The 21,961-nt window shown below is 47.0% G+C and overlaps 6 protein-coding genes across 6 annotated transcripts; 2 read left to right on the forward strand and 4 right to left on the reverse strand.

Moving 5' to 3' along the window:
- Positions 1–1,919: 1,919 nt before the first annotated feature.
- Positions 1,920–3,903, forward strand: NECHADRAFT_87564 (uncharacterized protein; the record flags this gene model as incomplete). Its single annotated transcript, XM_003047130.1, has 6 exons — positions 1,920–1,939; positions 2,129–2,174; positions 2,900–3,034; positions 3,094–3,230; positions 3,316–3,367; positions 3,421–3,903. 6 exons carry the CDS (start codon positions 1,920–1,922, stop codon positions 3,901–3,903), a joined length of 873 nt encoding a protein of 290 aa, XP_003047176.1.
- A 3,385-nt stretch (positions 3,904–7,288) lies between these two features.
- On the reverse strand, positions 7,289–7,867 carry NECHADRAFT_87566 (uncharacterized protein; the record flags this gene model as incomplete). The annotated part of the gene is made up of 2 exons (XM_003047309.1): positions 7,289–7,642; positions 7,721–7,867. The coding sequence occupies 2 exons, from the start codon at positions 7,865–7,867 to the stop codon at positions 7,289–7,291; spliced, it is 501 nt and encodes a 166-aa protein (XP_003047355.1).
- A 2,713-nt stretch (positions 7,868–10,580) lies between these two features.
- NECHADRAFT_72983 (uncharacterized protein) lies at positions 10,581–12,103 on the forward strand. The gene is made up of 5 exons (XM_003047131.1): positions 10,581–10,947; positions 10,997–11,434; positions 11,486–11,706; positions 11,764–11,910; positions 11,970–12,103. The coding sequence occupies exons 1-5, from the start codon at positions 10,906–10,908 to the stop codon at positions 11,989–11,991; spliced, it is 870 nt and encodes a 289-aa protein (XP_003047177.1). The 5' UTR covers positions 10,581–10,905; the 3' UTR covers positions 11,992–12,103.
- A 204-nt stretch (positions 12,104–12,307) lies between these two features.
- NECHADRAFT_87568 (uncharacterized protein) lies at positions 12,308–13,745 on the reverse strand (the record flags this gene model as incomplete). The annotated part of the gene is made up of 2 exons (XM_003047310.1): positions 12,308–13,635; positions 13,682–13,745. 2 exons carry the CDS (start codon positions 13,743–13,745, stop codon positions 12,308–12,310), a joined length of 1,392 nt encoding a protein of 463 aa, XP_003047356.1.
- A 1,253-nt stretch (positions 13,746–14,998) lies between these two features.
- NECHADRAFT_87569 (uncharacterized protein) lies at positions 14,999–16,695 on the reverse strand (the record flags this gene model as incomplete). The annotated part of the gene is made up of 4 exons (XM_003047311.1): positions 14,999–15,740; positions 16,027–16,486; positions 16,545–16,614; positions 16,666–16,695. 4 exons carry the CDS (start codon positions 16,693–16,695, stop codon positions 14,999–15,001), a joined length of 1,302 nt encoding a protein of 433 aa, XP_003047357.1.
- A 1,535-nt stretch (positions 16,696–18,230) lies between these two features.
- On the reverse strand, positions 18,231–19,437 carry NECHADRAFT_97714 (uncharacterized protein; the record flags this gene model as incomplete). The annotated part of the gene is made up of 2 exons (XM_003047312.1): positions 18,231–18,287; positions 18,337–19,437. 2 exons carry the CDS (start codon positions 19,435–19,437, stop codon positions 18,231–18,233), a joined length of 1,158 nt encoding a protein of 385 aa, XP_003047358.1.
- Between the last annotated feature and the right edge of the window lie 2,524 nt (positions 19,438–21,961).

The following is a 21,961-nucleotide window of genomic DNA, read 5'->3' on the forward strand; positions in this document are numbered from 1 at the left end:
TCTATTAGTTTTAAATCCGGGCTATCGCTAATTATCACTAGGCCTCTATTCTAGCGCTATAATTAAGGTCCTTATTATATCGCTTAATTTATCTAATTATTATAATAGTCTTAGTATTAGGGTTCTTATTAGGTTTATTAATTAGTTCGGGTAATAGCTTCTATCCTAATCTATCTATAAGGTAGAGCTATTTTATCTTTAGGGGTTTTATTATAATATATTATAATTTTAGCTAGGGGTAATTATTATGCCTAAATTATTCCTTAGTAAGGTATACTTAGCTATAAGGCATAGTAATTCCTCCTAATTCTAGACTAATATTATTATACTTAGTCCAGGCTATACTAAGTATCTTAATTATCTAAAGAGCTATCTATAGTTTATTATTAGCTTATATAAATCTTATTTATTTTTTGCCTTTAAGGAGTTATTATTATTATAGCTAATAATAACCTTCTTTAATATTATATTACTTTTTATAATAGATCTTCTTAATATAATTTATCTTATAGTAATATTAGTATTTAAGTCTATAATAATTATATTTTTTCTATTAAGTTATTCTAAGTTTTATAGGTCTTATATAGGTTTTATAGGAGGTATTAATTTATTAGGATCGCCCTTAGTAGGTATTAAATTAAGGTTTTTAATAGTTTTTATTATTATTATAGGGGTTTTAGAGTTTCTTCTAAGAGAATTATTAATTATTAATCTTAATTACTTAGCCGATATAATTAATAAGGTTATTAGGCTAATCTTCTTTATAGAGTTCGGCCTATACCTCCTTCTTAAGTCTATTAAAAAAAAAGGATATTAGAGGTTCTTAGTCTTAATTAAGCTTTAAGGTAAGCTAAAGGTATTTAATATTATATTCTAATATAAAGTGAGTTTATTAGAATACCTTAATTTCTCTTTTTACCTAGGCTTTTTTATTTATTATTCTAAAAGCTTATTAAAGCGCGGCTTTAAAAGTCTTAAAGCTAGAGTAGAGGTTTATAGTCTAAGGCGAGTATTTAATAAGTAGTTTAATAAGGTAATCCTTTATAGTAGGTTTAAACTAGGCTATAATATACTTAATAAATCGCCTAGCGGTATATTAGACCTTACTAAATATTATAATAAACTAAGTAAGGTAATAAAATATAAATATATATAATTATATAAGGAATATTAATAACTTATATATAATATTATTAAACTTCTCTAGTTATTTTAGCTTTAGGATTTCTCTAATATCTTTACCTTTTATAGTAATAACCGCTATATTATTAATATTCTAGATATTCTTATAGTATTATTAGTTTTAAGCTTACTAAGTAATAGCTATATAATTAATAAGTCCTTTAAGTTCCTTTATTTTAGTAATTATAATAATAACTTAGGCATAGAGTTATTTAATTTCTTTATTATTATTATTTATCTCTTTATTGCTATTAAGATTAGCTTAAACTAATATAATAGGGGTAAATAAGTAATTAATAAGTAAAACCTATTAGTAATTATTACTAGGAGTAGCCTAAATAATTATTATATTTAATATTATTTAAGGTAATATAAGTAATCTAATAAATAAAAGTTATTAATATATAATGAGAGGGTATTTCCTAAGGGATAAATTAGTTATATTAATTTATATTAATATTAGATTATATTATATAGCCTTAAAAGGTAATATAATATTATATCTAATAATATACTTAAAGGTATTAAGTATAATTAAGTTATATTAATAGCTAAGGTAGCTATTATATAGGAAAGTATATATAAGTGCGTATTATATATTAAGCTAGTTATAGAGGGATTATAATTATCTTAGGATCGCCGTAATCCTTAGATTATGGTAATCCTAAGATCGCGGTAATCTAACTTTAGTAATAATCCTTCTCTAATTAGTGCTAACGCCCGGGTATAGGGCAATCATGTATATTACAGAGGTTAGGTATATATTAGGTTATAATAGATACCTAGCGGCATATTAGACCTTATTAGATACTATAGTAAATTATATAAGGTAATAGAGTATAAATGCGTATAGTTATATAAGGAATATTAATAATTTATATATAGTATTATTAAATTTCTCTAATTATTCTAGCTTTAAGATTTCTCTAATATCTTTACTGTAAAGGTGTGGGCCCGATAGGCACGATCAGGATGATATCAGAGATAAAAAGGTAGGTTCCATATATTGATGTGACTTCAACTTGCCGAAGCCTCTGCGAGCCTTCGACGAAAAAGAGTTTTACGTGGCCTATGGCCTACTTGTTATCCGAGGATTTCCCGACCTGCCGGCGATAGCCGGCATGACCCGAATACTCTTACAATTGCCCCCTCTCCAGGGAGCTTGGTCCCACAAGCTCATCCGGCCAATCATCTCATTCCTTTGTTCAACACCAAAGACATCTAAATATAGCTGTCTTTCAACGATTTCAGGCTTCAATGCCTCTTTGTGATGTTTCGCCGATTGTTCGCCGTTCCCTTTGCGTTTTCCCTTTGTGATGATTGTGGTCTTTGTCGTAGGGTCGTTGTTCTCCTTTGCGGTTGGTTAGTCGCCGTCGCGTTGGCGATCGCTTCGCGCTGCCAGCTGTCTGGCACTGGCGGCTCAAATACAGCTGTTGCTGCTGTGACCAAAGTTTTTCTGTTCCACAACAATCTTCCCTCTTCTGTTTTCCTTTTCCTCACAACAACAATTCTACTGCCTATCGCAATAACATCGCCGCAGCCTCCGCGATCCCTGTTGGTCTCGTCTTCCTGAATCGCATGCGATTCTTCAGTTTTCCCTCTCATTCCCACATCACTCACTCGTCCGCCCGTCGCGAAGCTTTCGGCGATATCTCTCCTGGCCACCTACTCCGCCGTGCTCTCGAAGTTCACGTACGATGCCGCTGCCAACTTCTAGAAGATGGATCTAGGTGAGGTTCCTTGCATGTATTGCCTAGAACACATGGACAAGGACCCCCGAATCCCTTGCATCACCGACCAGTCGCCGAACTGTTGCCTACTGTGCGCCCATGACAAAAAGAAGTGTGGCTCTGTAAGTTTTCCCTCCTCTCCTTCTATCATATTCTCCGAGTTATCGCTGATGCTTCGCAGATTCCCCGCGAGCTTTGGGGTGCTGCCCAGGCCTCGTGGAACGACGTTCACAATCTTTGCGACGATATCATCGCCGACCCTTCTTCGTACACCCGCTGCCAGATCTGGCGCGCCAACCGTGCCGTCAAGGATGTGGCGTATGCTTAGCGGAAGGTCGCCGATCGCCTCCGTGACCCCATGTCGCAGAAGTCCAAGGATGCGCTCCAGTTGTCCCGCGTCCAGACGCAGGAGCTTGCCTCCAACCGAGAGCTACTATCCCTGCTCTGCCTCCAAGGTATAAGTTTCGTCCTCCTTTCGCCCAAGTATCGGCTAACGTTCTGCGTATAGGCTGGAGCCCAGATGAACCTCTCCGAGATGACCAGTCGTATCGCTGCTGCCGCCCCCGTCTACATTCGTGACGATACTCCTGCCCAGCTACTGCTTAAGGCGATCGATCGCCTAGATGGCGCCGAAAACAACCCGAGAACCGATATCGAGGTTGAGGGTAGTAACCGTGACATTGTGGGTGGTCTCGGCGAGCTATACGACGTCGCTGATCAGGCTATCGATGATGGCAACCCCGGTCCTACTTGTCCTGTTTCCTTCGTTGGCCAGGGTCCTCGTCTCCGAGGCCCCGCCGACCCTTCGTCGACTCCTGGTGGCCGCAAGCGTGCTCGTCCTGCTAATAGTGGCGATAATAACGATAAGGCTCCCGATCCTTCGCCGAGCAGACCCCCCAAGAGGGCCCGCAAGACTCGCAGCCAAACTGCTCGTAGCGGAGGTCGTGGTGGTCGTGGTGGTGGTCGTGGTGGTGCCAACAATAACCCTTGAGAGCTTACTGCGTTCTATCGCCGACGTATCGGCTCTTTGTGTTCCCTAGGTCTTCCGCCGTTATGGCCTTATCTTCTGACTTGGCCCTCATTCATATTGTTCTGCGCCTACATTGCGATGCCTCGGCGAGTGATCTCTTATCTTCGTTAATGACCCGGCGTGGTCTTATTTTACCTTGTTTTCGTGTTTAAGTTTTCTATTTTATATCTAGATCAATGGGACTTTTCTTATCGCAGTGCTTTCAGCGTACGTCTAGCTACGCCTCGTCCCATTTCTTATGATCTTTCCTCGCGACTTTAAGGTATTTCCTCACCATCGCTTATGCGTTTTCCAAATGTTCTTTTGGTTCCCAGGTATTATATTCCACTGGCCAACCCTTCCACTTAATGAGGTAAAAAGTCTCGTCTCCCACGTCTTTATGTGAGACTACTTCTTCCACCTCCCACTCATCAGGCTCGTCCTCGAGCTCTAGCTGCTCTTGCGTGGTATCGCCGATAGCCCTGCGATCATTCCACGGCTCTATGAGTGATACATAGAACACGTTGTGTATACGCTAGTACTTCTCCGGCAGCTCCAAGGCGTAGGCCTACTCGCCATACTTATCGAGGACCTTAGCTCTCATAAATCTCGGGGCCAGCTTAGGGTATTTGAATCTCCAGTTCTTCATCGATACTCCAATGATCTATCCCCGATAATAGGTCTATGGCTTATGCCTTGAGTCATAGTGTTTTGCCTAGGATTCCGAAGCCTTCTCCCAGTGTACCCGTGCTTAGGTCCATACGCGGCCTAGCATCGTCAAGCATTCGGCGACGCCTTGCACGTTCGTCTCCATCTTTATTGGGACGTATTCCACACATCTCGGGTAGTAGCCAAACAGCGCTTCCATTGGGGAGACCCCGATGGTTAAGTGTTTGCTGTTATTATAGGCGAAGGCAGCGTCTAGGAGTTATATCGCCCACCTTTCGGGCGAGTCTCCTACATACGCTCTCAGATACTTCTCGAGTATCTAATAGGTGCGTTCCGTCTAACCGTCCGTCTGCGGATAGTACGCGGTTGACAGTCGGCGACGGATCGCCCGTTCTTTCATAAGGTCTGCCCAGAATTTGCTAGTAATCAGCTTATCTCGGTCGCTGACTATCCCTTCTGGTATGCCGAACCGGCTTTCTACGTGCTCGTATAGGAGAGCTACGAGCTCCGTGGCTCTCAGCTTCTTCGTCGTTAGTATAAACAGCGCGAACTTAGTCATCCTACACACAATAACGAGAATCGCGTCATAGTTACCGCCGTCACTCCGAGTGCTCGGCGGAAGCCCAGTTATGAAATCGAGGCTAATCTCTTAGAACGGGTATAACAGTAGTAATAGGGACTAGAGTTTCCCGTAGGGTCTATGCCTCGGAACTCTGATGCCTTAGCATGTCGGGCAGCTTTCGACGTACTCTCGGACATCTTCCGCGATGCCCTGCCAGTAAAACTTCCTCGAAATAAGGTCAAGTATCTTTTGGGACCCCATGTGACCTGCTCTCGGGTCGTCATGGTGTCGGCGAAGGATCTCTGTCCTCATGGCTCCTTAGTCCGGGATGACTAGTCGTCCCTTATAACGCAACAAGTCTTAGGAGTCTATTGTGTATCCCCTGCGTTCGCCGGCGGTTCCCCGAGCCTTTGCCGTGAAGTATTGACATTATTGGTCTTGGCTCTGCAGTTCCTTAACCAACGTCTCGAACTTCTTAGAAGGCTAGGAGAGAAGTGCCGTTTCGCCCTCCATGAGCTCTCTCATGACCGGGCGTGGGATATACTACTCCGGAACAGTAACCCCAGCTAGAGTCAGGTCCCCGGAGGCTCGCCGAGAGTCCTCCACCTACTCAGCAGTCCGTGGAGCGTCTGCTCTCTCTATCTTCGCCCGTTGACGTCGAGTCATGACAGCGGATATCGTGTAGTGAGTGGTGCTCTTCGGCTCGTGCTCACAGGAGGGGGGGGGACCCCTCATCATAGCCCTTACTGCGCAGACGTATATAGATAAAATACTCATCTTGCCTTCAAGCGCGGCGATGCGTCGCTAAGTGGGCTCCGGCAGCTCGTATGTGAGCTCCAGCTTTTTAGCCAGTGTGGGTAGGACGTCTTCGTAGGAGATCTCTCCTTTCATATAGTCTGGTCTCCTTGAGAGGCCATCCGCAGGGTTCTTCGTGCCCGGTCGATGTTTGATATCGAAATCGAATGCGGATAATCGGTATACCCAACGGGCGAGTCTGCCTCGCAGATCCTTTGCCGATGCTTCGACGACACCGGTGAGCGCCTGGTGATCCGTCAGGATGAGGAACTTCTCTGAAAGCCCTTGCAAGTAGTGTGCCCAATGTTCAAGGCTCTCGATAATTACTAGTAGCTCTTGTTGGCCCGTGGCCCACCGTTGCTCTTAGTCTTATAGCTTCCGCGACCAGTAAGCGATCGGTCGCCATTGGGTATCGACCAACTGCGTCAGGATGCCAGAAATGGCTCTCGCTGAGGCGTCTGTTTCTACCCTCATTAGTAGTGACAGATCCCAATATCGGAGAATCGTCGCGGAGCAGAAAGCGTGCTTGAGCTATTGGAAGGCTTATTCTGCCTCTGATGTCCATATGAACTCGCCGCTCTTCTTTCCATTCTTACTCCCCTTTAACAGGGACGTAATCGGGCTAACGATCGCCGAGTAGTACGCGATAAATTTGCGATAAAAGTTACAAAACCCTAGGAACACCTGTATATCCCTGAAGCTAGTTAGAGCCTCCCACTCAGAGATTGACTTAACCCTAATGGGGTCCATCTTAACTCCTTCCTGGGTAATAATATACCCAAGGAATTCAACACTTTATTAGTAGAATTCACACTTAGATAGCTTGCCGTATAGCTATGCTTCGGCGAGCCATCGCAAGACCTCTCGTAGGTGCTTAGTATGTTCCTCTCTTATCTGTGAGTAGACGAGGATGTCATCCATGTAGGATATGCAACATATATCCAACATGTCGGCGAGTGATCGGTGAATGTACGCCTGGAATGTAGCCGGTGCGTTAGTGAGCCCAAATGGCATAACCGTATATTAGAAGTATCCGTATCTCGTGCGGAATGCTATCTTCCATCGGTCTTCTTCCGCGACCCTTATGCGATAGTACGCATCACAGATATCGATCTTCGAGATCCATTTTGCTCCTGCGAGCCGGTCTAGGAGGTCTCCAATGAGGGGGAGTAGGTAACGGTTCTTAATCGTGACCTTATTCAACCCTCGATAGTCTACGCACAACCTCATTCCTCCGTCCTTCTTGGGAACGAAGAGGATTAGGGCACCCGCTTCGCTCACTGAATGTTCGATCCGACCATTCGCTAAGTTCTCGGCGAGGTATTCCCGAAGGGTGCCGTACTAGGCCTCATTCATGGGGTATAGCGGCCCATATGGTGGTTTGCTTCCTTCGACGAGATCGATCCTATGGGATGCCTCTGGCAAGAGCGGCATCCCCTTGGCCGCATCCTCGTCGAAAAACCCTTCTAAGCCTTCGAGTTCTAGAGGGAATTCGTTTTCGTCTTCCCTTCCGGTGTCCGATAGCTCGCCGAGCGTAGCCATGCTCCTTTCCTCTAGTGAGAGGGTAGCCGCAATGTGTAGCACATAGGCTGTTTCACGGTTCTCGACGATATCTCGGAGAAGGGACTCGGGGTCTACGAGCGCGATCTCTCGATAGTACCACGAGTCAACGGCACAGTCAATCACAATGCCTTCCTAGCCCATTAAACGGTAGGACAGGATCACGTCATGCCTCCCTGACCCAGTGTCAGACCCTACGAACACTCGCCGTACCTTCCGCGGGTTCCCGCCGTTATCAATAAGGAAGAAGGTAAACCAGTAGGCGTTTCCTAGGTTCGTTTTATCCCCCCTAAAGGATTCTAGCCCTGGGGCAGCGTAGTCCGTTGCAGGTTTGAGCCTTAGCCTTCTGACAAGGTCCATACTGATCAGATCGATCTCAGACCCTATATCGAGGAGTATATTTAGTTCTTCCTCGGCGAGCCCTCAGAGAGCTAGTCCTTTGGCTCGGGCGGTCTTCCCCGTGGGTACCCATTTGATAGGGGTTATAGATGGAGGGATAGGTTCTTCCTCCATCCATCCTAATTTTCCGAGTTATCTAACTCTTCTCCGGCGCGGGTATAGTTAACCTTCGCCGAAGGGCCGCCTCTTCTAAGAGGGGCTTGGTTTACACCAGTTAGTTTCTTTAGTGGGCAATCTGGTGCCTTATGTCCTAGTTAGTTGCAATTATAGCATCTAATCGCCGCAGGTCTCTCACCGCCATACGGGCGACGCGTCGCCGATGCAGGTATATTAGAACGGCTCTAGTTCCCTCGTGGGTATTCTGACCCTGCTCTTGATGGAGGTCCCGAGGATGAGCTTCCCCTAGGGGTTCCCTTGTAGCCTCCTCGATGAGGGGAATGGTATCTCTTCGCCGAAGGCTCGGAGACGTCTAGCTTATGCTTCCTCTTAGCCTCATTACTAGCTTAGGACCAATTCCAAATACGTTCTGCCTCATTAGCAATGTCTCTGGCCCTATCTAAGGGCCACTTGATCCGCTCAAGCTCTCTCTTGACTCTTAGTGCCAAGTAGTAGAAGAAGTAGTGGGCTACGCCCTTATCCTCTTCCCATTTCGTCGGCAATATATCGCGGAGGGCACGCCATCGCGCGAAGTATTGCAAAGGGGTTTCTTCCTTCCCCTGCATAATAACCATGAGTTGGTCTCTCGCCTGCCGTTCTTACAGTTCTAGATCAATATGCTGCCTCCGCACAAATGCAAGATACTCTTCCCAGGAAGGAGGATCCATCGGCAAGCCTGCGGCGTGCGTTCTCCATTCCGTCTGGAGGGCATAGCTAAGCTTAGTCATAGACCATTCGATCCATTATTAGGCCGTAGTATTAGGTCTCATCTAGTTGGCCGATTCAATAGCCTTAATCCAGTCATCGACCTCAACCGCACTAGCATATTCAGCTAGGTGCTTGCAGTTATACGTCGGGGGCTTCTCGTAGTCTTTTCGGTGAGCTGGCGCCGGACGATCAACGAGTTGCATTAGTATCTGGTTCTGCTATAGCAGTCTATCCAAGATTATCTATTGTTATTCTCATTCGATTCGTCGGCGGCGTCGTCGCTCCCTTCTTCATGACCTTCGCGACCTCCCTGAGGACGAGGAGCCTCCTAAGGATCCCGACGATAAACTCGCCCTTCTTCGGCGTCGTATCGGCGGCGTGTGCTCTCTAACAGGCACTACACGTAGCATAGGTAGCGCATGCTCCTCGAAGGGCATTATAGCCGGGGTATAGGCCCTTGGCTATTGCCACTCGTCACCTAATAGGTAAGTAATCTCTTCTGAGTATCTCGAAGAGTGGCCTCCGTATTCTCGCGGAGTCGTCGGGAGGGTATCCGTGATAGGGGTTGTAAGCTACTCCCTACTCTCTCGGATTAGCTGTTCGAGGTCTTCCACGTTCGTGTGACCTAGGACTCCTAGTCCTGCAGCTATGCCGACGGGTGGCGTAGCTGTTTGCCTCTCTTGCTGCAACCCCCTTGGATTGTCTTCGCCAGCCTAGCGCTGAGCCATCGGCTGCTGTATGGTAGGGGTATTCCTATTGGACCCGTCCATCTTGATAACGTGCTGATCTTCCGTATAGGTAGAAATTGAAGAATTGTAAAGGTGTGGGCCCGATAGGCACGATCAGGATAATATCAGAGATGAAAAGGTAGGTTCCATATATTGATATGACTTCAACTTGCCGAAGCCTCTGCGAGCCTTCGACGAAAAAGAGTTTTACGTGGCCTATAGCCTACTTATTATCCGAGGATTTCCCGACCTGCCGGCGATAGCCGGCATGACCCGAATACTCTTACATTTACCTTTTATAATAATAATTACTATATTATTAATATTCTAGATATTCTTATAGTATTATTAGTTTTAAGCTTACTAAGTAATAGCTATATAATTAATAAGTCCTCTAAGTTCTTTTATTTTAGTAGTTATAATAATAACCTAGGCATAGAATTACTTAACTTTTTTATTATTACTATTTATCTCTTTATCGCTATTAAGGTTAGCCTAAGCTAATATAATAAGGGTAAGTAAGTAATTAATAAGTAAGGCTTATTAATAATTATTACTAAGAGTAGCTTAAGTAGCTATTATATTTAATATTATTTAAGGTAATATAAGTAATCCTCTAAATAAGAGCTATTAATATATAATAAGAGGATATTTCCTAAGGGATAAATTAATTATATTAGGTTTATATTAATAAAGGAGAATATTATATAACCTTAAAAGGTAATATAATATTATATCTAATAATATACTTAAGGTATTAAATATAACTAAGTTATATTAATAGCTAAGGTAGCTACTATATAAGAAAGTATAATAAATATATTCTATATATTATCTAGTCTTTAAGTTAAATATAGTCGAGTCGAGTCGAGTTATCGGCATTTAATATATATAGTCGAGAGAAATTGAACCGACTTCGTTCGACTTATATATCTTCTTGCCCTATGATTAGCTAATGTGGTGGGGTTGGTTTTCTGCCCGGCGTTACCGCCCTCGACCATGTCATGGCCGTGACACCATGATGGATCGTCACTTGCCTAAACAATCGTTCTCTTCATCAATATCCCATTTCTTCTCCCATAACGAGACATATTCTCAGGCAGTAGCGGTCCGTCCCGATTATCGTCCCACCCGTGCAGCCACAAGTGTCAATAACCGTCCCTTTGTACCTCATCCCGTGGAGATCTGACCCGAGCCGGCTGATTGATAACCAATCATGAAAATGACTGTGGGAAGCAAACGCCTCATAATCTCCGACGCAATAATTATGTAAACCTCACCCCCACGCATTCAACTGCCGACCCCGCTGCGAGATCGGACTTTGATCTCTTCTTGATAACGCGGCATTTCTCAGTGCAAAGACGTCCTCGGCACTTCAAGACATTGAGCGACTCGGATTCGAGAAAAATGGCATCATCAACTCCGTCTTTGTTGGCCTCCAAGGCTACGGTACCGAGAACTCCTCATGCTGTTGGTTGCGCGACTAACGAACCAGTAGCTGGCCAATGGCATCACAATCCCTCGCGTGCAGCTGGGCCTGTACATGATGTCAACCAAGGAGGCTACCGAGGCAGTCCGTCTAGGATTGCTCAGTGGCTACCGAGGCTTCGACTGCGCTCAGATGTACCGCAACGAGCGTCAAGCCGGCAAGGCCATCAGCGACTTTCTCGGTAGCAGCGAGAACACAACTGGCTTGAAGCGCGAGGACATTTTCTACACCTCCAAGCTTGCCAGTTGCGATGAGTCGTATGATGCTGTTCGACGATCCATCAAGAAGTCTGTGGATGAGTCCGGCCTGGGCTACATCGACCTCTTCCTCCTGCACAGTCCCTATGGCGGCAAGCAGGCCAGACTCACCAGCTGGAAGGCCCTCGAGGATGCTATTGACGCCGGCGAGATCCGGTCGGGTGGTGTCAGCAACTATGGTTCTGCTCATGTAAGTGTCTTTGCCTGTTAGGACTCGAGTTCAACCGTTGACGTCTGCTAGATCGAGGAGTTGATTGCTTCGAACCCTCGCATCCCACCTGTCATCAACCAGATCGAGGTTCACCCCTTCAACACCCAAACCGACATCAGGGCCACCTGCGCTAAGCACAACATCACCATCGAGGCTTATGCTCCTCTCGCTCGCGCTATGCGCATGAGTGATCCCACCATCATGGGCCTCGCCAAGAAGTACTCGGTCACAGTGGCCCAAATCTTTGTCAAGTAAGACGACTTCATCCAAGACCCATGATTTCTGTCCTCAATACTAACATGTCACAGGTGGGGTCTTCAACACGGTTTCGTCACCTTGCCCAAGAGCACTAAGCAGGCCCGTATGCTTGAGAATGCCAGTGTCGATGGCTTCGAGATCTCGGAAAGTGATATGGCCATCTTGGATGCTCTCGATGAGCACTTGGTAACTGACTGGCAAGTTACAACTTAGTAGTCCTTTCAAGTTGAATTGAGTTATTGCTAACCTTTGATAGGGATCCTACCGATGCTCCGTAAGTGTGGAATAATCTCGTGAGACGGGGATGCCAAAAGTGCTTTTACAATCAGGGCATAGTATTACTCGCCTATCAATACCAAATTGTTGCATAGATGCCGAGGGTTTGCCTTCAATTGACTTATGCCTGCTTGTCTAGGTAAAAACATGGTGTTCACGGGTGAGAATGGTGAAGGCAGGGTCCATGGTTGTTTCTATTGTCGAAGCTAATCAAGACCAAGCGACGAGCATCCGTGGAGGGCCGTAAGATACATCGTCAGTAGAGAGCCCAGGACTGTCTGGTCTATTTAACCACCCCCGATCCATATCATTCCTTGGCTAAGCTGAGTCCTTGGGCGTTGTTTGACCTTCCTCGCTGTCACCCTGTGGCTCGGCATCAAGCTGTCCGTTCCCTGTCCCCAACTTCTTAATAACCAGCCAAGCAGGGAACAAAGACAGTCCCCAAAGTCCAAAGTTTAAATATGTACTGCCAACTGTCGCAAAGATGGGCAAAGCGTTAAGTCCGTAGCTGAGAGCTTGCCACGCTGATTCCGTTCCTCTCAAAAGCGCTGAGAGTCGAACTGTTTCCTGTGGGCTTGTGGATATCTGGCCAATGATGAAGAAGGCAAAGTTGTAGTTGAGCTGAAAGCCAGAAACCAGAAAGATGAAAACGCCAAATGCGCGGCCGAATCCAGGATCGCTCCAGTCGTAGATAGGCTGCTCCTTGCGGTACTTTGTGACGTTGACGGTCAACCATATCCACCACGCGCCTTGCAACGTCATGATAGTGATGTATGCCCATCGAGCGCGCTTTTTAAGTGCGACGTGATTTTGATCCAGCCAAACTCCGAGCAAGTTGCCGGCAATGACAGCCACGACACCAGACACGAACGAACCCAGCGCTCTGGCACGCACACTGAACCACAGGGCGATATAGGTGAAGAAGACGGACTCGGAGTACACGCCTTGCCCAATCCATAGGACAAGCAAGAGAAATTCCTTCTTTAGAAAGGTTCGAGTTGTCGCCTTGAACTCCTGCCAGGGTTGGTCGAATATTGTCAAGTCAACGGCCTTGCCGTCTGAACGTTGAACTTTGGAAGGGCGGTTGAGCAGCAAAGCTGCGAAAGGACCCAAAGCCTGGAGAGCGATGAAAACAAGGTAAACCTTGTACGAGACCTTTCCAGCTTCGTTCCGGTCCGCATTGAGACCAAGGTTGATGGCACCGCCTAGGATCTGGCCAAGTCGTGTCCAAGATAGCCAGTAAGCCACAAGCCGTCCTCTGTTCCGCGGTTCAGGATATGAGATGCCAATAGCAGCTTCGGAAGCCCAGAAGATTCCAGCCGAAACACCGCAACACGCCGCGCCAAAGATAACAAGCCACTCGACCCCATATCGATTGTTGAGATAGAGACCGGCGCTATATGGGGCGAAGCCAATGGTGCCGATGACAAGGGCGCCTTTGATGCCGACATACTTGACTATACCGCTGGTAAACCAACAGGAAATAATCATCAAGCAAAAGGTAAGGGCGTTGCCGGTGTTGACGAGATAAGGCTTCTGAGCGCCGCCCGCGCCCAACGAGTTCATGGCACCCCACAAGCCCGGCGCCGCGAAGCTGCAGATTCCAAGGATGGTTGCATTATAAAACGGTGTGCGATACCATTTCGCTGCTTTGGTTAGAACGCCGTATCGAGATTTAAGGCGCGAACTCACCAGCCTGTTTGGGGTTTTCGGTGGCGCTGGTTTCGCCAGGCGCCTTGGTCTCCGAGTCGGACATGACTGTGCAATCCAGCGATATTCTGTCCGAAATGGATTGAGAGTTTTGAAAAGGTCTTTAAAATTATGATCAAGGTGAGCGGTGGTGACTAAATAGGTAGGTTGATTGCGTAGTGTCAATCACACCACTGGACCCCGGACATGAGGAATATACCGAGAGCCAGTGTGCAACATTGACACCGATGTGATCATCAATCGCAGCCGAGGTTTCTCTAAAGCACCGGAGCCTAAATTGTAAGCTAGAACGAATTTGTTACTTACGCCCGTCGACGCGTGGCTGTCGTTGTGCGCCTAAAACAACGACCCAGGGCCAAGAATGCTCGGCATGTTCATAGGTATCATACAAGAAGAGAGGGAAATATGTATCTTTGCGTCATTTCGGACCAAATCATCGCCATGAAGAGCTAAATCAACCACCCCCAAATCGCCAACACTCCCGCTCGTCGTCCATCATCTTGGTAGGAGAAGGTTGAAGAGACCAATGAACCCGCCCCATATGAGCACACATCTGCCAGCATTTCTAGATTCGTTTTCTCCAATTTTAAGAGATTTGCATGGCTTGGGTACGCCGAAAGGCCGAGAATGGCTTAGTTATCTCTTCATTATGACTATCTACAGTCATGACAAGAAGTCATCAGCCACGCTAGCAAAAGACACAGTTATCGATAGGAGGCGACATAAAAGCCCAACACCACAAAACACCATAGCTTGTTATCCCTTCATTTTAAGCGAAGAAGTATTAGCATACTTGTGCTGATACGGCTTATCCTTTCTTATCTTCGATGGCTGGGTCTCCTACTACGGGCAGCAGAAAGACTAAAAAAAGGCAGCTGTGCTAGTCTTGAGATGTGATGCTATCATGTGTTAGGAATGTGTTCTTTGTTATAGTTGAAGCCGGACCCTTGATAGGATAACTGAGCTAGAAGACCGTTCCTTTAGCCACTCCGTACATGCGGCGAAATTGACAAGGAACGACTCACCAAAACCAAGATTTTCGCCTTTCGATAGCCTTTTCCCCAGCTTCTTGAGTCCCATCTGCTGCTTATCAAAATATGCAGGTCGGTCTTCTTAGGGACCCGTACGCCTGACTAGGCTCTTGTGATAGTGGACGAGGGAGACTCGCATTGTGTCGCCGAGAGTCGAAGGGTGGAGGGTGGTGTCTAGGGAGACTTGCATCTCACCATCTAATCTCGTCAAGATCTCTCTAGGAGCTCTGCAAAGGCGTGACGAATGCCATCAAATATGGGATCGGCCTTAACCATCGAATCCCAACCTGATGAGGCGTCCTCTTTCCCATGCATCATACTCATCAGATGAAAGATACTCATGGCCAGGATCAATTTCCTGCAATTCCAGGCTTTGCAAGAAGTACTTCTCGCCAACGCAAAGAGGGCATAGCCCACGCACTCTAGCATCATCCACCGCGTCAGTCGAGATGTCGAAATACCGACAAAGCAGATGGCGTTCGTCACCACGGACACGCAACGTTCGACTACCGTTACAGAGCCCGCAGTCGCCAGCCTCCACGCACCAGATGACGTCCCGGACTTTGACGTTAGAAAATAATGTCGGTATCCTGGACGCCAGGCAACTCACTGGGAGCTCTATGAAGATGGCTCCCGTGGTTGATGGGTCGCCAAACGGGTTCTTGGCTTCCGAGAGCTGAAGGTGCGGTCGCTTAAGACAGTGCTTGTATAGCCTCGCTAGATCCCGGTTCTTCAACAAGCCAAACTGTGGTCTACTCAGGAGCTGACAAAACAAGGTGGGTATCCCGTCAGTATTCACTCCCAGAGTGCGCGGTATTACCAGGTCGCAGGTTCCCCGTCTGTCGAGACCCCTGAAATGCGATTGGGGGGCGGGTTGGGTGAATTTGAATTCCATAAACAAAGAGAAATCCTGATGTCTTGCTCCTGATGCATGCCGAAAGTTTATGAAGACTAAGCCTTGACATTGCAAACTTTCACGATGCCAAGGGGGAAGGGTCTGCCAGTTCCAACTTATAAACCAACAGTTCATGAAAACATGAAATAGGATCTTTTATCAGTTGCGAAGAGAATTGAATGAGCAGGTAGAGAGTTAAAATTCAAGAGGCGTAGATCAGGACCCGGTGAGTTCAGGGTGAGGTATAGGCTTATAATTGCTTGAAAGAAGAAAGGCCCGGTTGATAAGTAACTAATTTTTCTCATTCACATCTCAAAATTACCTCATGCTAGTGATTTGATCAAAAAATGTATATTTTCCCCCTCACATACCCCGTCCGTCAGACCACCTCGATGACACACTCTCCCTCTCCACAAGGCCTTTCAAATCCTTCACAGTACGACTCGAAAGTTTTCCTATCCACATCAAATGCCGAATCTCCAGTTCTGTCGGCCGAATCCTGACCATCCCTTTCGGCCTTTCGCGAGGTGATGCGTTTCCATAGAAGTTCCTTGTCAGCATCCAAGAAAACCGGAACCCATCGACCGCCGAACTCTTCTATGATAGCCTTGAATTCGTCACGGTACTCTTTGTTCCAGAAAGACAGGTCAAGTATAATGCCGCTTGTTTTTTCCTTCAGCCGATGCTTCAGCTCGGTGATCAAGATTTCTTGGGCTTCCGTCTGATATTCTTGGTACTTTTCTCGGGCGTAGTCAATAACGTAAAGTCCATGACTCTTGAAGATGATTTCATCGACGGAAAGCCTTGTAAAGTTGGGGAAACGGTCAATTATTTGGTTTGCCAAAGTTGACTTTCCGGCGCCTAATAGTCATGCAGGTTAGCAGACATAACCGGTATGACAGGCAACAAATGTCTTCACCAGAGATTCCACAGGTCATCACGACGATTGGCCTGAAATCCTCTTCCGTGCGAATTAGCTTATCCAGTACCTAAGTTCCGAGTGAGTAGGATTTTCATCAAGATATTTCCACGAGTCTAACCGGATGAAGATCAAACGGGTTGGCCTCCATTCTTGGACAAGAAGGTTCAAGCTCAGAAAGTATGAGGCGCAACGGTAAAGAGCAGGCAGTTATTAGATCAGTCACCTCTCTTCTCCTATAGACAAGAAATATGATGAAAGACGCAAACACTGATGTGGGCGGTCGCGTTCTGCCTGTTCGAGCTTGTGTGAGACAGGCTCTGAGTCACGGTTTAAGTTCCGAACCTGGATGAGGAGTCATTGCTTTCTGTCAGCTATCGTGCCGATCAGGAACAACAGGCACCAAAACTCACAAGAAAATGGATTCGATACAGGAGCAAATCCAAGGCTTCCCTTGGTTCACGGGATTACCCGTCATTGGCGAGGTCTCCTGAGGTCGAGCGAGGGCGTTGCATCAAAGGCCCTTCCCGAGACGTCCGATTCGGCAGTTTTCGCAACACACAATTAACCCTCGGCGGCCACCAATCGCCATCCACGCTATTCAATCGGGGGGTTACAATCCTTTCAAATGCTAAACCGTGAGTTGCTGAATGCAGCTGAAGGGGGGTAGCTTACCCCGCGTTCTGACGTTGATGGCTACCCGACGGTTGAAGATGGCTCCCCTCTTGTCCTCAAATAGGCAACCCGGGTGAAGAGCAGAGCTGACAAACAACCTTCTCCTCATTTACAAATGACGAAAGGTCACGAGGTTGGGATGGTCGAGGGGTGATAAAGGGACTGCATCCCCTCACTTGTCAAAGTGACGTTGGAAGTCTTGAATCCATCGACATAGCTTGGACTACTCGGCATTCCATCACCAGAATCACGCTACACCATCATCAACGAAACATGGCACCCTCAAAGGCATCCGAAAGAGCCAAGGCCAAGCTCCAGGCTGTCCTCGACAATCCCAACAGGAACGACGCCAGCGGTAGGCACCTCCAATCCACACCAGACAAACAAGGACTAACGTGCACATCAACAGGCTACAAGCAGAGAGTCATGGTTACCAAGAATCCCATGGGATCCGGCGACATCAATATGGTTAGTCGACGAGACAGCAACACCCGACGTATGAGCACTACGAGCGAGGGCTCGGCAGGCGAGGTTCAACGACGATGGAGCATGGTCAAGAATTGGATCAATCGTCCTGCCTATTAAAGAGAATATATTGCTATATGATATTATCGCGAGGAAGGGTTGTGTCAAGATTGTACATTTTATCCCCATCGGTCGGAGGAGTGCTTGAAGCTATCATTTTGGGAGTAATACTTGGTGCGCTCTGGGACAGGATCCAATTGTTCAACTACACATAGTCCGCTACATTTACTAATAACGACTTGTTTATCAATTCGATGTTTGCGACCCAATTTCAGCATTGATTGTCATCACATGGCGATCTGTTGTCTGTTGCTACGCATCACGTTTTGGCCGCCCCAATGTTGAAATAGTAAACATGTCGTTCTTGTAAACATTATTAGCCAAGCCTCTAATCGTAGTTGGCTAGGGCCTATTGAAGGCCTCTCTCTGATCTACTTCTAAATATTACGAAACAGTGCAATTGCCCACCACACATACGCCATCCTTCTAACTTGAACGACAGGTGAATGGGGCGTGAGCAGAGCCATCGGACGTGATTTTGATCTATATAGAGATTAGTATTCAGACATAAAGATGGAAGCGGGTTACTCACAATATCTTCAATCGTAGCATACGTTCCGGCAACAAGCGTGACAGCGCCAATAACAAAGGCAAGAATGCTACCGAGACTCATGTAGATATTCTTCTTGGAATACCACTTGCCCTCGCGGAGCAACATGAACCACATGACGGCTGGGATCCAGAACGAGAAACCGGACACGAAGAGGGCGGATGCAAGGGAGAGAAGGTCGGAAAAGATGGGGATAGCCTCAGCGATGATCCAAGCGACGATGGTGAAGATTGTGACAAGGAAGATCCAGCTGGCCCAACCCTTGGGGGTGTTGATGTATCGTAGAATCGAGTCCTTGAACATTCGTCCGTGGATGTATCGCAGCGCAACAGTCGAGTTAATCGAACCCGAAATGAAGATGACGGGCAAGGCGACTCCGAAAGCGATCTTCGAAATAAGAGGACCGGCCGAAAGAAGAGCAGGCGATTGAACCGAGGGACCGATAAAGGCGTAGCAGAGGGCTCCGGTCAGGGTGTAGATGCAGATCTGCATAAAGCAGGACGCGTAGATGGACTTCATGTAATCGGTGGGCGTGTGCATCTCGTCCATGAAGGAGAATTGACCAATGGCAAAGCTGAAGGCGAAAATAATGTTGCTCACGGCGACGAAAGCCTCGGAAAAGCTGAGATCCTCCTTGGGCCAGGCTGACCACCCCACGCCAGAGAGGCCGCCAGGTGAGTCGCTGGCTTGGATACCGGTCGCGATAACGGTAATACCAATGGCGGCGACAATAGAGACGAAATCGATGTAACCGAGGATCGCGACCTCGGTGAAGCTAGGAGGGATAGCGAGGATCAGAAGGATGATAGCTGAGACGGCCGAGAAGACGATGGAACAGACGCGACCGTCGGCGATGTCGATCAGGGCAATGCTACCAGTCAGGGCGTGAGAACCGACAACCATGACAAGCTCGAGAACCAGGGCAGCACCAAAAACCTCGTAGCCGAAGCGACCAAACAAGAGTCGACCAGCATCGGCGTAATGCGACACATTAGGATACAGAAGCTTGACCTGGCCGACGATATAACTGGTGAAGATGGACACGAGACCGAGCGTGATGGTCAGGAAGACGCCGGGGAACATTCCGAGAGTATGGTAGGCGCCTGGCAAACTGAGGGCACCGAGGGCGACAGCCTCGACGATGGTGACGACGGCCAATCGCTTCCAGCCGAGACGATGGAAGTGGGCGTTTCCTTGGGCGGCGAGCTGCTTGTGTTGCGAGACTTGGACGTCGTCGGGAGCATCGCCGACGAGGTTGTCGTCAATCATATTGGATACGGGTTTAGATTTGTCGTTTGTCATCTTGATCGAGGTATTGATGATGGTGATGAGTGTGGGAGGAGGAAAGATGGAGATCAAGAGTATGAGAGGAGGCGCTTGAAGGCAGGCACCCTCTACTTAAGAGATAAACAGGAGGAACGATCGACGCCGAAACAAACTCAACGACCCCAGAGAGATATTTTATCTACCTAGAATTAAGGTACGATAATGCAGCGGGTGGCGGCTAGACCTGCTTTTCGACGGTTAATCGGCCGCCGTCATCGACACGGAACGACACGAAACGACACGACATGACAAGAAAGGGCGCGTGGTCGGAGAACCCGGGCTCCACACGGACGACGATGAAAAACGTAACGGAGTCAACTCGGAGCCGGGGTGTCATTGCATCTCCATGGGGTCATGTCCTTTCTGGGGGATGCCCTGTTCATAGTGAGGGTCTTTTTATCCATTCAAACTCGTAATTGTCAGTGTCTAACCGTTCAGACCAGTCATCAAACAGCTGAAATAACCGGTATCGCCTCTTCGTAACCAAAACCGCACGTGTCGTTGCCCGTCCCGAAATTCTCGCAAAAGGCCCGAAGGCGTTCAAGAGCCGCATCGGCGTGGCGTAGCGTAGCTGCGTAGCATAGCGTATGGAACATTCTCAGCATGGCGCTTGACCATAAGACGTAAAGCGTTGGAAGCTCGTCCGTCAGAGTTTTTGCATCCGCTTGACTAGGGTCTTATTGCCGGTCTCCCTTTTTTTACGTCGTCGAAACTGCCGGATTGGCCAAGAGTCATGCGCCCTACGGGTCTGGTTTTTAATGGAAATTCATTGAGACGCTTCCAGTGGATCTGATCATGTCATGTTTTCCTAACAGGAATTCAAGGGTGCACTTTTTTTCTCCCTCCGCTCGTCGGCCCCAGAATGATTACCCAGGCGGCGAGATTACACTGTTTCGAGATTGAGATCAAATGGATCGATGAGAAAGAATATCAGGTCGGTTGTACCAAATTTTGACAGGATAAAAGGCGTTGAATCTGATGTTGTGAAGGCCGTTGGTTGTCATGTCGGCTAAACGGCAGCCTCAACATCTCGTGAGCAACGGGCCGTCCGAAAAAGCACCTCACAAGATTTCGTGCCTGGGGGACAGAAACTTTGTTCCCCAACAATCGCTTATCTGCGGGGTTCATAGAATGAATTTACTAATGCGAATGAGTCTGATAACTGGGTCATTTGACTGATCTCTGGGGACGTCAGGAGATGTCTTTACGTGATGGTTATCGGCCTCGTGCTTTGCTCTGTCCTCTATATATAGAAAATGACTCTTTCAGAAGCCCGCTACTCTGCAATTTCATCAGTATCTTCTCTCGTGACTGACTTGGACGGCTTTTCTAACAATGCCATTGCTCCGGCGATCATTTCGTCTCGCGTGACAGCAACGCACGCACCCAGCGCAGAGACGTCCTTGTCGATGCGCAAGGTTAATTATCAACTTCTTATTTGGGTTTCTATTACACATAGTCGTCAATTCTTGGTCTTTCAACTGGAGAGATGCGACAAACTACACCCAAGAGTCCTGGCTCTCGTCCTAGACGGTGTTAAGATGTCAATTGACATCGGGCCTACAATCGATACCCAAAGGACCTGTGCTTATAGATTCGCTTGTTCTTTCAAAACCAGATATTCCACCCAATCATAATAATCTAAAACCAGTTCTTGGTAGTCTATGGTGATTTCTATCCGCCTAACAACAGCCTATTGACTGCAAGCTACTCCCTTTCATCTAGTATCAAACACCGTCTAAAAAGATATATAAGCGAACCCAGCAGCACATTCACGTCTTTGTTATTCTCAATGACGCATGTGCAATGCACATTTACGTTTTCAGAGTGTTCTCTCGAATCTCTTCACATTCGGTGATTCTCTTCATCTAAAAAAAGAGTGACCTCAGCAACAGTCTGAGAAAGGGCCAGGCTCCCACACCCACCTTAGAACTGCGACATTCTCAGAGTTTAGCGGAAGTTTCCTGAAAAAAACTATATTATGTAACGATCTCTAGTATTTTTTTCCCAGCAAGGTCTGGAAACCTAGCTTGCACCTCGTTCACTATCGTCCACGGCCCAGTCTCTAAGGAACAGAGTGTAGTGGGAGTGAAATTTTCTCAAGGCTTAAATGCCATCAGCAAGCTACATGCTCCCGCAAACCTAAAATTAGGTTGGCTCTTGTGTGAATTGGGAGAAGATTGAGCTAGATTGTGTTCAATCGCAACTTTCGTTGAGCTGGACAAGTGCAAACACTTCAGAGCTGTGACCATCATCCTCCCACCTAATCATTACGTAGAAC

Source organism: Fusarium vanettenii, assembly GCF_000151355.1.
Source record: "Fusarium vanettenii 77-13-4 chromosome 12 genomic scaffold NECHAsca_15_chr12_5_0, whole genome shotgun sequence".
NCBI classification, from domain to species: domain Eukaryota; kingdom Fungi; phylum Ascomycota; class Sordariomycetes; order Hypocreales; family Nectriaceae; genus Fusarium; species Fusarium vanettenii.